This window comes from Sminthopsis crassicaudata, chromosome 4 (assembly GCF_048593235.1).
Source record: "Sminthopsis crassicaudata isolate SCR6 chromosome 4, ASM4859323v1, whole genome shotgun sequence".
In the NCBI taxonomy this organism is placed as follows: Eukaryota; Metazoa; Chordata; class Mammalia; order Dasyuromorphia; family Dasyuridae; genus Sminthopsis; species Sminthopsis crassicaudata.
Window position 1 is genome coordinate 107,013,949 of NC_133620.1, and position 13,401 is coordinate 107,027,349.

General features: G+C 35.2%; 1 protein-coding gene across 3 annotated transcripts in view; it reads left to right on the plus strand.

Moving 5' to 3' along the window:
• Window positions 1-13,401, plus strand: part of TRAF5 (TNF receptor associated factor 5) — a 53,897-nt gene that overhangs the window by 34,463 nt on the left and 6,033 nt on the right. For 2 of the 3 annotated variants that reach the window (XM_074309083.1, XM_074309084.1), the window contains exons 2-8: window positions 36-260; window positions 830-887; window positions 3,592-3,693; window positions 6,883-7,047; window positions 7,880-7,957; window positions 9,313-9,387; window positions 11,836-11,928. In XM_074309083.1, coding sequence (XP_074165184.1) covers window positions 37-260; window positions 830-887; window positions 3,592-3,693; window positions 6,883-7,047; window positions 7,880-7,957; window positions 9,313-9,387; window positions 11,836-11,928 — 795 coding nt within the window. In that variant the 5' untranslated portion in view covers window position 36. The remainder of the gene's footprint in view (window positions 1-35; window positions 261-829; window positions 888-3,591; window positions 3,694-6,882; window positions 7,048-7,879; window positions 7,958-9,312; window positions 9,388-11,835; window positions 11,929-13,401) is intronic. The other variant, XM_074309085.1, reaches the window with a different exon arrangement.

The window sequence follows — 13,401 nt, forward strand, 5'->3', positions numbered from 1 at the left end:
TTGATGTTGACATGTGCTCATTTTTTCTCCCCCAGCATGGCATCCTCAAACTTTGAAGAACAGGGGAGTGCCTCCAGCAACTTTCTTCCCCAGAATTCCAGTAATTACATATCCTTGGACTTTGAACCCAACATGGAGTACAGATTTGTGGAACAATTAGAAGAACGTTATAAATGTGCAAAGTGCCATTCCGTCCTTCACAACCCACATCAGACTGGCTGTGGACATCGATTCTGTGAGAACTGTATTCTATCCTTGAGGTAGGAGAAGGTCTATGGGCCTGAGTTAAGTTGGTCAGTCACAATCAAATATAGTCAGGAAGGTGTTTCTTGCATCCAAACATTAGCAATAGATATTTATCAACATTCAGAGTTTTCTGAAGCAAAAAAAGGGGAACTTTTCCAGGATACTTCTGTGGGGACTTAAGTATTTTTTTATATTTATGAATCTTTTTTGCATATATTTTGTTTCTTAAAATAGTTCTTCCTTTAGTGCACAAGGTACAAATTCATATGGAGGATTGGTCAGAAATGGAGTATATCAGACAAAAGTGCTTGTTCCCCAGAATTTTCCTTTCCATACTCAAAGTACAAAACTATGATAAGGATGGCTTGTAACCTGAAAAGAGCAAGCCATTAGCTTCAGATTACGAGTTCTCTTTTTGGACTGGATTTTGATAGATTTCTTTCCTTATGGATTCTGGGAGCTAAATTGTAATACTCTTCACGGCTAGAAGTGGGGTAATTCAGATGATGCTTATATGTTTGGGATATCAGCATTTATCTGTTAGGAAGGTAAATACTATTAGCTTTTTTTTTTTTTATTCTAGAGAATTAAATGCAGTGTCCATCTGTCCTGTAGACAAGGAGATTATCAAACCCCAGGAGGTAAGCAGGTCAGCACTTAGTACAGTGCCTGGCACATAGCAGGCACTTAATAAATGTTTATTGATTGACTGATTGACTGTCTGTCTCAATTTTATACAAAGTTTTACAAAAGTTAGTCAGTGTCTCTTCTAAGCTAGATATTGTGGAGTTTAGAGTTTGAGATAGAAGATTGGGGAACAAAACTCAAAGCTGCTTTGAGTTTCTGTTCTTAATTTCTTTCAAGTGAGTCAGCTCCCTCAACTCCAAGGTCAGAGCTCCAAGATATACCTGGGATTCAGGATATCAGATACTTAATTGTCACATATACACTCAAGCTCTGTGCCCCCTTTGTCCACATACAATTTCATTATTGCTATTTTCTGGAGATAGAAATTCTGTTTTTGCTATCAAAAATAGGTAGAGGAAAGCAATCTAGTCAAAATGCCACCCCTACCCGCTTCATGCCCATCAGCCCAATACAGTGAAATCATGACACTATACACGGTATAATCATCCCTGTTTTATTGTATTGGTGATGTCACATGGAGTCAAAAGACTTGTGTTTGAGTCAACTATTTATTGTTTGTATAACCTTGAATAGAACAGTTCACTTCCTTGAGTCCCAATGTCCTTTTCTTTAAAATAAGGTAGTTAACTCAAATGACTCTCACCAATATGAACCCTAAACTAGCTTATTCTCAGGAATTGCTAAAATGAGCCCATCCTGTTTCTTTATTAATCATAATAAGTCATTTTCCCCAGAAACTGCATTTGATGAGCAAAGAATTAAAGAATTATGGGAAGCCAAGTTTCTGGTTAGTACTCCAACCTTTGAGACAACCTTGATGGGAATTTAGTTTTCCTAGATTATCTTTAAGACAGTCTCAACATCTCAATATACAATCTTGTCATTTCCTAGATCCCACCTTTTATTTCTTCCTCCTCTTTCTGAGTTATTAAACTCCTTCCTGGTTCTTTTCCTTACTCCCTAGATCCTGCCCCCTCCTCCATCTCACCTGAGCTATAAAAGTTCTGTCCCCCCCAAAAGCAAATTACTCAATTCCCAATGACTCTGCCTTACTTAGTCATGATTGATTTGAGCCCATGTAATAAAACAGCAAAATCTATTTCCTGTGATGGGGGCCTCGGTCATGGTTGTGAACCTAATCTTTATTAAATGATTTCATATAATATTATTTTACAATTATGCTCCCTGTAATCTAGTTCATATTTATATTCCATATTACCCCTTCATAATCATCCTAGCACAACATAATCTGTGCCTGTATCCCTCAATACAATGGTCTCACCCATCCAGGATCTTATTCTTTCTACCCATCAGACTGAAAGTGACTGTCTTTGTTGGTCAGTAAAAATAACTGTAATATTTAGAAATAGATAACATAATCTAGGGAAAATTCACAGAGCATAGAATCAAGGTATCTCCACCAAGTTTTAGAGATGGATATTATCTTGAAACTTATTTCATTCAATTCCTTCATTTTCATAGGGACTATGTAACTGGCCCAAAGACACCCAGCCACTAAATATGGTAGAACTGGATCCAGAATCTAGCTTTCTGGGTCTTAACCTGTTTCTGTTGCCCTGTATATATATTATGCTATGCTTGGCCAGAAATGTGTGTGTGTTTGTTTTTGCAATTACATGTGTTTGTAAATGAATAATGATTTCCAGATTCCTCCTGACATTCTTTTCCCTATTACCATTCCTATGTACAGTAATTGCATTGACTTTATTCCAAATTCAGCTAATTTTGCAGGTATAATTTGGTGTATATATTCTGAAATTTCATTTTGCCTTCTGTTGGGCCTGCCTTTGGCTGAGTTCAGTGTTTCTCCAATGCTTTTTAGTGACCCTTCCAAGTCTCACAAATAGGTATCCTTTCCCCAGTTGTATAAAAGCAGCTCTTGAGAAAGCATGGGCAAAGTGGCCTTCTAAACTTGGATGAATTAGAGCATGTGGTTTTGGGGAGAAATGAGAATATTGGAACTAAAAATGGTTTCACCCTTTGATCTGAAAAAATTCCTACTGGACTAGAAAGGCTGGTCGTTGTGACGTTCAAGAAGCTTTATACTGAACTGTGTGCGGAGATAGCAAAGAAATGTAGTCAGCCTCATGAAAGAACACTGAATAGCAAAATTAATATAGTGTAAACAAAGTGCATGATTCTGAGGGGGTGCCGATGTGTTAGGAGCATAGTCAATCTGGGAGAACTCTTTGAAAAACTTGAGTAAAGTGCTGAACAGAGGATTGGATTTGCTAACTTTGTCCCACCAAAATAGTTTTTTGAAGTCTTTGTGTTGTCCAAAGCCAGTAACTAAACACTACTTAAAACACTAATATTTGTGAGAAAGTAATTGTCTCTTTTAAGTGTCACCTCACCCACAGCCCCACCTCCTATGAGAATTTAAGGTCAAGTTCGCAGCAACTAGGTTCCTCAAATAATAGATCACTGTATCGGGTTACCCAACTTCTGCAATAAATGCTCCGTCAGAGCTGTGGGTCTGTGTCTTTTCAGTTTTGTGGTGAGTCAGATTTTTCCTTTCAAGGAAAGAAAAATGTTCCTGTACAAGAAATTTTCAAGCTTCTGTCTGGAAGTTTCCATTTATAGATTTAGCTTCTTTGAAGTGTGTCTTGTGGCCAAATTGTTGTCTCCATTAGCTTTGACGTGTGTGTTTGTGACACCACAGTGCTTTTCTTTCAGGTGTTTAAAGATAATTGCTGCAAACGAGAAGTCCTCAACTTGCAGGTTTTTTGCAAAAATGCTCCCCGATGTGCTGCCAAGATGATTCTGGGGCGATACCAGGTGGGTCTGTGATGATCTGCCTTTAACTCACATTAAGATTCCATCATTAAAATCATTTTGGGCTCACAGTACTGTAACAGATGTTCTACAATAGTCATTGTTTTTTCTATGAGCTAGGAAAGAATACTCTCAGAGCCTGAGAGAGTCAGGATGTTCATTAAAGAAAGGCCATTGTAAGGGAAGAATTTGCATAAATGGAGGAAACTGCATTCACTGTGGGGGGTGGGATGGGGGTTGCTTATGTAAAGAAGGACCACTGTGGGTTTCTCTTCAAAGGTTTCACTTCAAGCTTTCATTCAATTTCACTTTTTCTTTTAGCTGAAAAAATGCTCTGTTAAATAGAAACCTGAAACTGAAGATGTAATGGTTTTATTTTGGCAGGTCTATACCGAGTACATCCACAGAGTAAATGAGTAAGATTGTTAATGTCCCTAATAATCAGCAAACTTCTAGCAGGTTTTTGAATTTTTTCTTTTCCTCGGAAACATGTCTTTCACACGGTTCATTTATTTACAAGATTCATTCTTAATTCTGTTTTTGTTCTCATTCAGTCAATTTCAGTCACTTCCGACTTTTGATAATCTTATTTGGAGTTTCTTGGCAGAGATATTGGAGTAGTTTGCCATTTCCTTACAGATTGGGAAACTGAGGCAGAGTTAAGTGACTTGCCCAGGGTCACACAGCTAATAAGTATCTAAGGTCAGATTTGAACTCAGGACTCCATGGCAGTGATAACCAAGTCATCCTCGACCAAAACCATAATCCGGCCCTTATTTAATTTACAAGGCTATAACTGGGTAATCGAGCCTATGATAAAAAGATGTTCCTTTGTCAATTTAATTGACTTTAGATTAACAGGAGCTGTTTATCTTTTATTTTCTTTTCCTCTTCCTCTCTGACTGAATCCTCTGAGGATTTACTTTATGTAGACCCTGTGGGACACAAATCAATAAAAGACCCAGCTTATTATCAGAGGTAAGGGTGGAGAGGGGGAGCAGGCAATATAGAATAAAAACAAGCTACACACGTAGGATGGTGCATCCTATTCTTTATCTCATATTCACCCACAAGTTTCCGTTTCCATGATACAGAACTCAGAGTTTTCTATCTGCTCACAACCTCAGGTCTTTATATTTTATCAGTCCAAAATGTTCTTTGTCCTCATCCCGGCCTCCTGTACCTCTTTCCAGTTTCCCCAGTCCTTAGCCTCTGTTCTCATTTTTATCTTTGAAATACTTTTTATATATAATTGCCAATTTCTATTACATATCATTTAAAAAAATATATAACAAGTTCATCACATTATTCCTAAGCCACCCAGCTTATGTGCCCCTCAGAATTCCTTTTGTTCTCTTCTGTGCTTTAAAGACTGTTTCATTGATGTCCTTTTCTTTACCATCACACTCATTTCCTTCCCATTTCTCCTTCCTCACAAAAAATACCACCTCTTGTAACAAATTTTAGCAAAAATAAATAAATGAATGAATATACACGTCTGAAAATCTATCTCTGAACCTCTAGTCTATCACTTGTGCCAAAAGGAGGAAAGTGGGCTTTTTAAACTTGGTTCTCTTGTGGTTAAAACATCTATTAGTTTCTAATCTTTCAAATGACATCATAGTATTCACCTGTATAAATTGTTCTCCAGGTTTCATTCACTTTTTCATAATTTCCTATAAATCTTCCTAGGTTTCTCTAAATTCATCCCTTTTGCCATTTCTAAAGGTACGATAAGGTTCTCCATTTGTTAGGTTCTCCCTTTATTTCCAATTCTTTGCTACAACAAAAAATACTGTTCAGCATTTTTTAACATATGGATCCTTTCCTTTTTCCCTCTGATCTCTTTTGAGTTACATTCCTAATAGTGGTATTATTGGGTTAAAGGGTATGTATTATAATGAGTATAGTTACAAAATCCTCTTCAGAATTGCTGGTTCATAGCTCCACCAACAATCCAATACTGAGTTTGTCCTCTCACAATTATCATTTTTCATTTTTTATCATTGCCAATTTGAAGGATATCAGGCAAAGCTTTGAGTTGTTTTAATTTGCATTTCTCTTATTAGTAATTTAAGGCATTTTTTTCCATATGGCTTGTGATCGCTTGCTTTTCTTAGTTCATTTTTCTGTTGACAGATAGCCTTTGTCCTTAAATATTTGAATCAGCTTCCTATTTTCCTGTCTAATTTTAATTGAATTTTTAAAAATATGTTTTAAAAAACACTTTTCAGCTAGATGGTGTAGTGGATACAGTGCTGAGTCAAGAAGACATCTTCCAGAGTCCAAATCCTACCATAGACAATTACTACCTATGTGATTTGGGGCAAGTCTTAAACCTGTTTGCCTCAGCTTCCTCATCTGTAAAATGAGCTGGAAAAAGAAATGGCAAACCACATCAGTATCATTACAAAGAAAACCCCAAATGGGGTCATAAAGAGTGAGAACAATAAAAGCTTTTCAAATCTGATATGATAAAACTGTTCATTTTATCTTCTGTGATTGTCTTTATCCCTTATTTGGTCCAGAACTCTTATCCTATACTTAATTATGAAAAATATCTCCTTGCCTAGCACATTGAAAGGCACATAGCGTATGATAATAAATACTTGAATTTAATTGAAACATAATTGAAAACAAATTCTGTAACTTTACTTGCCTCTTCTTTCCTAATCCTCTACTTCCTAAACAAAGGCAGTTTCTATATTCCTTAGCCAAAGTAGTACCTCATTCTTCTTGATACTGTCTACTTTCTAAGCAGAAACAGTTTGCAGCTTTAAAATGGGAAAATCAGAAGGCAGTAGGACCAAATACAATGGCAGCATATACTGCATTTATCACATTGTTAATAATTCCCATGTGTCTCCAGAACTAGAGGCAGTAGATAGCACAATGTATAGAAGACCAGGCCTGGAGTGAAAAGAAGTGAGTGCAAATCCAGACTCAAATGCTAACTGTATGACCTTAGGCAAGTCATTTAAGCTGTCTCGATTTACTCAACTGTAAAATGGGGTAAAAATAGCACCCCTTCTACAAGGTTGTAATGAGGATTTAGTAATGGTGAAAATCGCTAAATGTTTAAATATTGCTGTTCTGATAGTTTTTTCCCCTTTCCCTGAAAAGATAATCACTGTGTGTCCTCTCTCTATTCTGTTAATTAATTGACAATACAGCCATATTAATGTGTTTTAGGATCACCTTCTACAGTGTTTATTTCAATCTGTGCATTGTTCTAATGAATGCTGTCAAGAAAGAGTCCTTCGAAAAGATTTGAAAGATCACTTGAGTTTACATTGTCAGTTTCGAGAGGAAACATGTCCATATTGCAAAAAAGATATAGTGGTGATGAATTTACAGGTAAGTCTAAATTATTTGAATGACTGTACTTGAATAGTTACTCTACAAAGAATACATTACTAAGGCAAAAACAGCTCCTGTGCTATGAGTTATATAGCTGGTTTGCAGAATCAAAAAATTTCAAATATAGAAAGACATCTAATATATACTCCTCAACTTGTTCCTGTTAACAAAAGAATATTCCTTCTTTGGATAAATGTATATCAGCTCAGATTCACTTAAGAAATAGAGACATATGTCAGTGGTTATGGGCAATGTGACATAAATAGTAATGGGCTGTTGAAATTTTTGAACACATTATATAAGATTTCAGCTAATAAATAGCCAGAGAAATGAGTGGGTTTTTTTTAGATTAGTTCTCAAAAACATCATCATTTACATGTTCTTCTGTGTCACTATGGCAATATATCTGAGAACTATATCACCTGCCAAAATGGAAACCCTGACTTAACCATCTCCTAAAGTCAAATATAACCTTGTAGCATTGTGCTGTCCATCATTGAGCCAATAATTATAAATAAAAAAAGGTAAAGTATTTGGAAGCATTCCTTTTCCTGTCTCATCAGATTGTTTTATATCAATGTTGGTTTAAGATTTAGCAAAAGCATAAAATATTATATCAGTTGTTATTTTTTATTTAAGAACATTTACTGTTCAGAAGAGATCATAAAATATACTCTCTGGTTTTCAAAAGTTTCCATTAAAGAAAAAAAAAAAAATAGAAGTTGATAAATATCCACACACAGTGAAGTCTTTCTTTCTAACCCGTACTAAAAACAAAACCAACTCTTACATATTTTGTTTTATTTTCATCATCTGTTCTGTTTTTCAGAATCACAAGGAAAAAATTTGCCCAGAGTACCCTGTATCTTGTCCCAATAACTGTTTACAGATTATTCCAAGAACTAAGGTACTCTAAATAAGCAATTTGAGTAAAATTGCTAAAAACTTTTAGTAGTTTTCAGGATTGTAGAGTTGATAATACTAGAGATCTAAGGTAATTTTTAGGACCTGTCTGCCTGCTTCACTGTGCTTTTTCTACTTTCTCCAGTTCTGTGTTCTCTTTTTGTCATCATAGCCTTACCTTTGCAGGCCTTAAGCATCAGTTTTTCATCCTGTCACTCCTCCAGACATCTGTCTCTTGCTTTTCTCCCTACCCAGTTCAATCTTTGCTTCCTTAACTTGTAGATTATAGGGCCCTTACTTCCATTTTTTTCTATGAATATATGATCTCTTCAATTGGTGGGTGCTTCCTCCATTGTTGTGACCCATTTATATCATCTCCTTTTCTGGAAATTTTGTCTTTGTAGTCCCATCAGTCTTCCATGGTAATTGATTCATGGTGCAAAGGCCTTCTTCAATACTTCTTGTCATTGTGTGTAAGAGCCTGTCCTGCCATACATCTCTCTGATGACATGAGTGACCAGCGATCTTGATTCTTCTGACATTTTTGCTTGGATATGAAACATTGCTAAAAGAATATTTATTTTAAAAATATGAGTCTCAGAAACCCTGTGCTTCAATTAAATATATCCCTCGACTGTATCCATTCCCTCAAATCCCTGAATTTTCTCAGTCCTGCACATTTATTCATGGCATTTTTCTTGCCTGGAATGATTTCACTGAATAATATAGAGCCTAGAATTTAGTGCTTAACTGACTGATTGATTAATTGGTGCCTTTATCTCCATCACCCCATGTAAACTCTCCTTCCCCCAGTGCTAACCAAAAATTCAACCCCTCATCATTCAAATCTTATGTATTCCATTAAATTCTCCCACATCTCAAAGTGATCTCCTTGGAAATCTACAATACTTGTAGGACACTTAAACATATACTATATTTTGTTATACGTATGGCCACATTCTACTCATAATGGCATTGAAAAGACTTTGAATTCTCAAAGGCTTCATCAGTAGCTCATCTAGGTTCTACCAGCTGGTACAGGCCTGATGACAATTAGATACCACTCTACTTGTTAGTAGTCTAGACACCCTTGAATCAATTTATATTTATCTACTTGTGTTTATGTTGTATCTTTTCTGTTTGTTGAATAGAAATAATTAACCAAGAATGTGTGCCTCTGTGTATATTCCTTATTAAAATGAAAGATCCTTGAGGGCAAGGACTGGTTTTGCTTTTTATATTCTTAGCACAGGACATAGAGCTTTACACATAGTAATTTAATTTAATAAATGCTTGTAGATCAACAAATTGTAGTTGATTCAGGATTGTATTATAGTTTGACACTGTTCATATTCACAGGTTGATGAGCATATTACTGTGTGTCCTGAGGTGGAACAAGAATGCCCCTATAAACATTATGGCTGTCCTGTGAAGGTTTGGAAATTAATGTTTTTTTAATTTGGCCCTCCCTTCCTCCCTCCACTATTGTGCAATTTATTTCACAGTCCTTGATGGTATTTTTGCAAGCAGCCTAAAAACTGAAGTTTTCATTTAGGGTCCAGAATAAAGTCCTACAGTTTGGGGAATATAGTAGCAATAATCATTCATAGTTTTTACTCCAACTCTTACAGTGTTTCTGGAATTTCTTGAATTTCTTATAATAAACTGATTCCCATATTTCCATGCAATATAATTTTTCCTGAAATAATTTCTTTTACAAAGTCAATAAATAATAATAATTTGTCAGATCACACAAAGAGCAAGAATTACTGAAATGTAGAAACTAGTCTTTAGCTTTAGGCCCTGATAGTTCAGGTTTCTACTTACTACAATTAACTTGGAGGACTGAAATTTAAATTAAGATGTATTCTTTATAAACCCATTAGCTAGTTAACGAAAAAAGATTGTGTAGGGTCTTAGTTCTACAAAGTTAAAGGATCTACTCCACCAAGTAGATGAGAAATTTTTGGATGAATGCAAGATGATGCATCTGTATGTTCTACAAAAGGCATATGACCTCAAGGAAAAGGAAGAATCCTTAATTAAGCATACCATTAATGATCAGACCTTTTTATCTTCCCGTTTGGAGAACCTACTATTATCTTCCGATATTGTCACTTATTATGCTCCCATACAGAACTTCAAAGTTACAAGAGACTTCAGTAAATATTTAGTCCAATTCATAAACTAAAACGTGTCCTTTCTACATATGACATGTGACAAGTGGTAACTTGACACTGGCTTCAAAACAGCTAATGAGGGGGGTAATTTGTATTTCTTGAAGAAGCCCAGTCAACTTTGGATATTTGGAAATAATAGGAAGTTTTTCCTTACACTTCTTTTCAACTTCTTCCCACTGTTCCTATTTTGTTCTTCTGCAGTCAAAAAGAACAAATTTATTCTTCTTCCACCTGATCACTTTTCTTCCTGTTGATGAGAATCATCCTCCCCTTGTTAATTCCTCTACCTGTTAAAGAAAATCATCATTAAGACAAGTCAAGAGGCTGTTGCCTGTTGCATTTTGGAGAGAAGTAGCAGATATCTGGCTAATTTGGCAGCTGGTGGTTCAGGGGATAGAGCATTGGGCCTGGAGTCAGGAGGATCAGAGTTCAGATTCAGTGGTTAAAAGGCATAAACTTGGGCCAAATTCCTCTTCAGACACTCCCTATGTGTGTGACCCTGGGGATGATTTTTAATTTGTTTTGCCTTTCCACTGGAGAAGGAAATGGCAAACCACTCTAGTATCTTTGCCAAGAAAATCCCGTAAAGTCATGAAAAGTTGAACATGACTTTAATGAATAACAATTGGTAATTTGTTTGCTAAACTCATCTACTTCCTCTTGGTGCTCAGGTGGTCTACAGCATATTCAAGACAATAAAACTGCTTATATATAGATATATTTGAATCATGTTTTCCTTTTCTGATTCTTGAATCTCTTTACAAATTACCTCTTTAGCAAACAAAGCTTTCTATATTGTCTTCCAACCATCTTTTTTCTTTTGAATGTGCCTCATCCATTCACATCTACATTACAGTAATGTTTCTTATCTCACAAAGTCTTACTGATATCTGTGAGATCAAATTTGCTTCTTTACATTGGAAGCCATAGTTCATCTTGCTTGTTGCCTAAACTGTGTGCCTCTATACATGGATATCGGAAACCATTCATTTTACCCTGACTCCTTTTCTATGTTTATTTTTTTGTTTCCTATGAACATCTGGGTATTTCAATGGCTGTTTGTCCTTCTATTCCAGAAATGATCCAGAAATGCAAATCACATTTTCAGATACCATATTTTTAACCAGTTGCCTTTATACCATTTCTTCTGTTTTGCATCCCCTGCCTTCACTGAGCAATAGTGATTAAAACGACGACTACAATTGTTGTAGTTAATAAGATTTTATAATCTTTGGCAATTCTTTTTAGGTTCTAGGTACACTTAAGAGTGTAAACTAGAAGAAGTAGGTAATGATCATCTTTTTTACAAGTCCTGAGACATTCTTTGTTGTGAAAATGTCCATTAACAGATGCTGTAGATCCTCTCGGCAGGAAGTCATGAAATCACTAGGACTTTTCTCTTTTTCCTCTGATCCCAATTGGATGATTCAACAATACTTGTGAATCCATGTCATTATTATTTGGAAGACTAGCAGCTATATCTTTATTAAAGTAGTGAAGAGTGTTCCCCACTTTTCAGAGAGTTTCAAATTTGTTTTTCATATTGTCATGTAATCCTGGAACTGGGAGGGAACCCTGCTTTAAAGCAAGTGGATATCCAAACTCTAGAAGTGAGCCATATTTAATGAAAAATGTCTTTATTTTCCCATTTTTGAGGTACGCTTTTTGACTGCTTATCTTTTCCTTTATTTTTACTCCTAAGGAAAAAAGGATAAATCTTAAGGAACATGAAAATTCTGCTTTAAGAGAACACATGCTCCTGGTTTTAGAAAAGAATTCCAGATTAGAAGAACAGGTAAATTTTTAAAAACTAAATAGAATTTGTTTTTCTTTTCAAAAACCCTAAATATTCATATTTTACTAGACATCAATAATAAGCTAATTGGAAACAGATGTTTTTCTTTGAAGTAATTGTTCGTATTTGACAAATGCTTTTTATATCATGTCATCCTTAAATATTATGAATCAACACAGTTAGCATGGGTAAATCTTACCAATGAGTAAGAGCGCTGGAGAAGACAGGAAGACTTGATTTCAAATTCTGATTCAGCTCTATGACTGTAGACAAATCATATTACTCTTCTATGCCTTAATTTCCCTATCTGTAAAACTGAAATAAAACAGCAGATCTCACAATCATGCTGCAAGGATCAAATATGATATTCCACATGTAGTGCTTTTCAAACCTTATGGCACCATGTAAATTCTAGGAATAATTAACCAATACTAACATTGCCAGCAAACACAGCTACAGAACTATGAATTTTGCAGATCATTTGTTTTTTTGGGTTTAATACTCTACAGCTGGATCCATACATGACATGATTAGCCAGATTTAGTTCTGTTTCAGAAGCCGCAAGGTTTCATCTTCCAAAATCAAGAACAGGAACAATCCCTTCTCTATTTGCAGGAAGAGAGTAGAATTTTTCCATCTTGTGCAAGTTTTGTCTTACTATCTGATACAACCTCAAATTAGCCACGTAAATCCCCACAGAATTAAATGTGGGCTAATTAAGTCAGGCTACAAACAACTGATTAAAAACAAACTTTAGTTTTCTGATTGCTTTGTATGCTCTGTGGGATAGTAATAAAACCACTGGATTTTTAATTTTAAAATGTTTTTCAAGATATAGATTCATCCCCAACTACCTGTCTGCACTTAGACATATAATTTAAACTCTCCAAGCTTCTATCACTTACATGAAGGTAACAAAAATCTGTCTATTTCACAAGATTGGGAAGATCAAGTGAGATTTAATTTGAATGTGCTTGTAAAATACAATGCCATACAAATGTAAAGTATCATTATTGCTGTGTGCCTTGTCTCCCTAGCAATATTATGAATATTCTTGAGAACTAGGACTGTGTATCCTACATAGCATCTAATGTAGCAATTTTATATAATGGTTACTGCCCAAACACATGGGTTTGAATGGATAAGTTTAGTGCCAGTCTTATATATATATATATATATATATATATATATATATATATATATATATTTTTTTTTTTTTTTTTTTTTTTTTTTTTTTTTTTTTTTGGTGAGGCAATTAGCATTAGTTGACTTGTCCAGGTTATTCCACTGGTGTCAAGTGACTGAGGCTGAATTTGAATTTAAGTCCACCTGACTGCAGGGCTGATGCTCTATCCAGTGTGCTACCTGGCTGCCCCCAATGTTACAAATTTTTAAGTTAATAGTCATTACTTTTAGCGATATTATATTACCCTATCATTGTTTAAATTTTTTAAAAAGCTGATAATTTTTTTT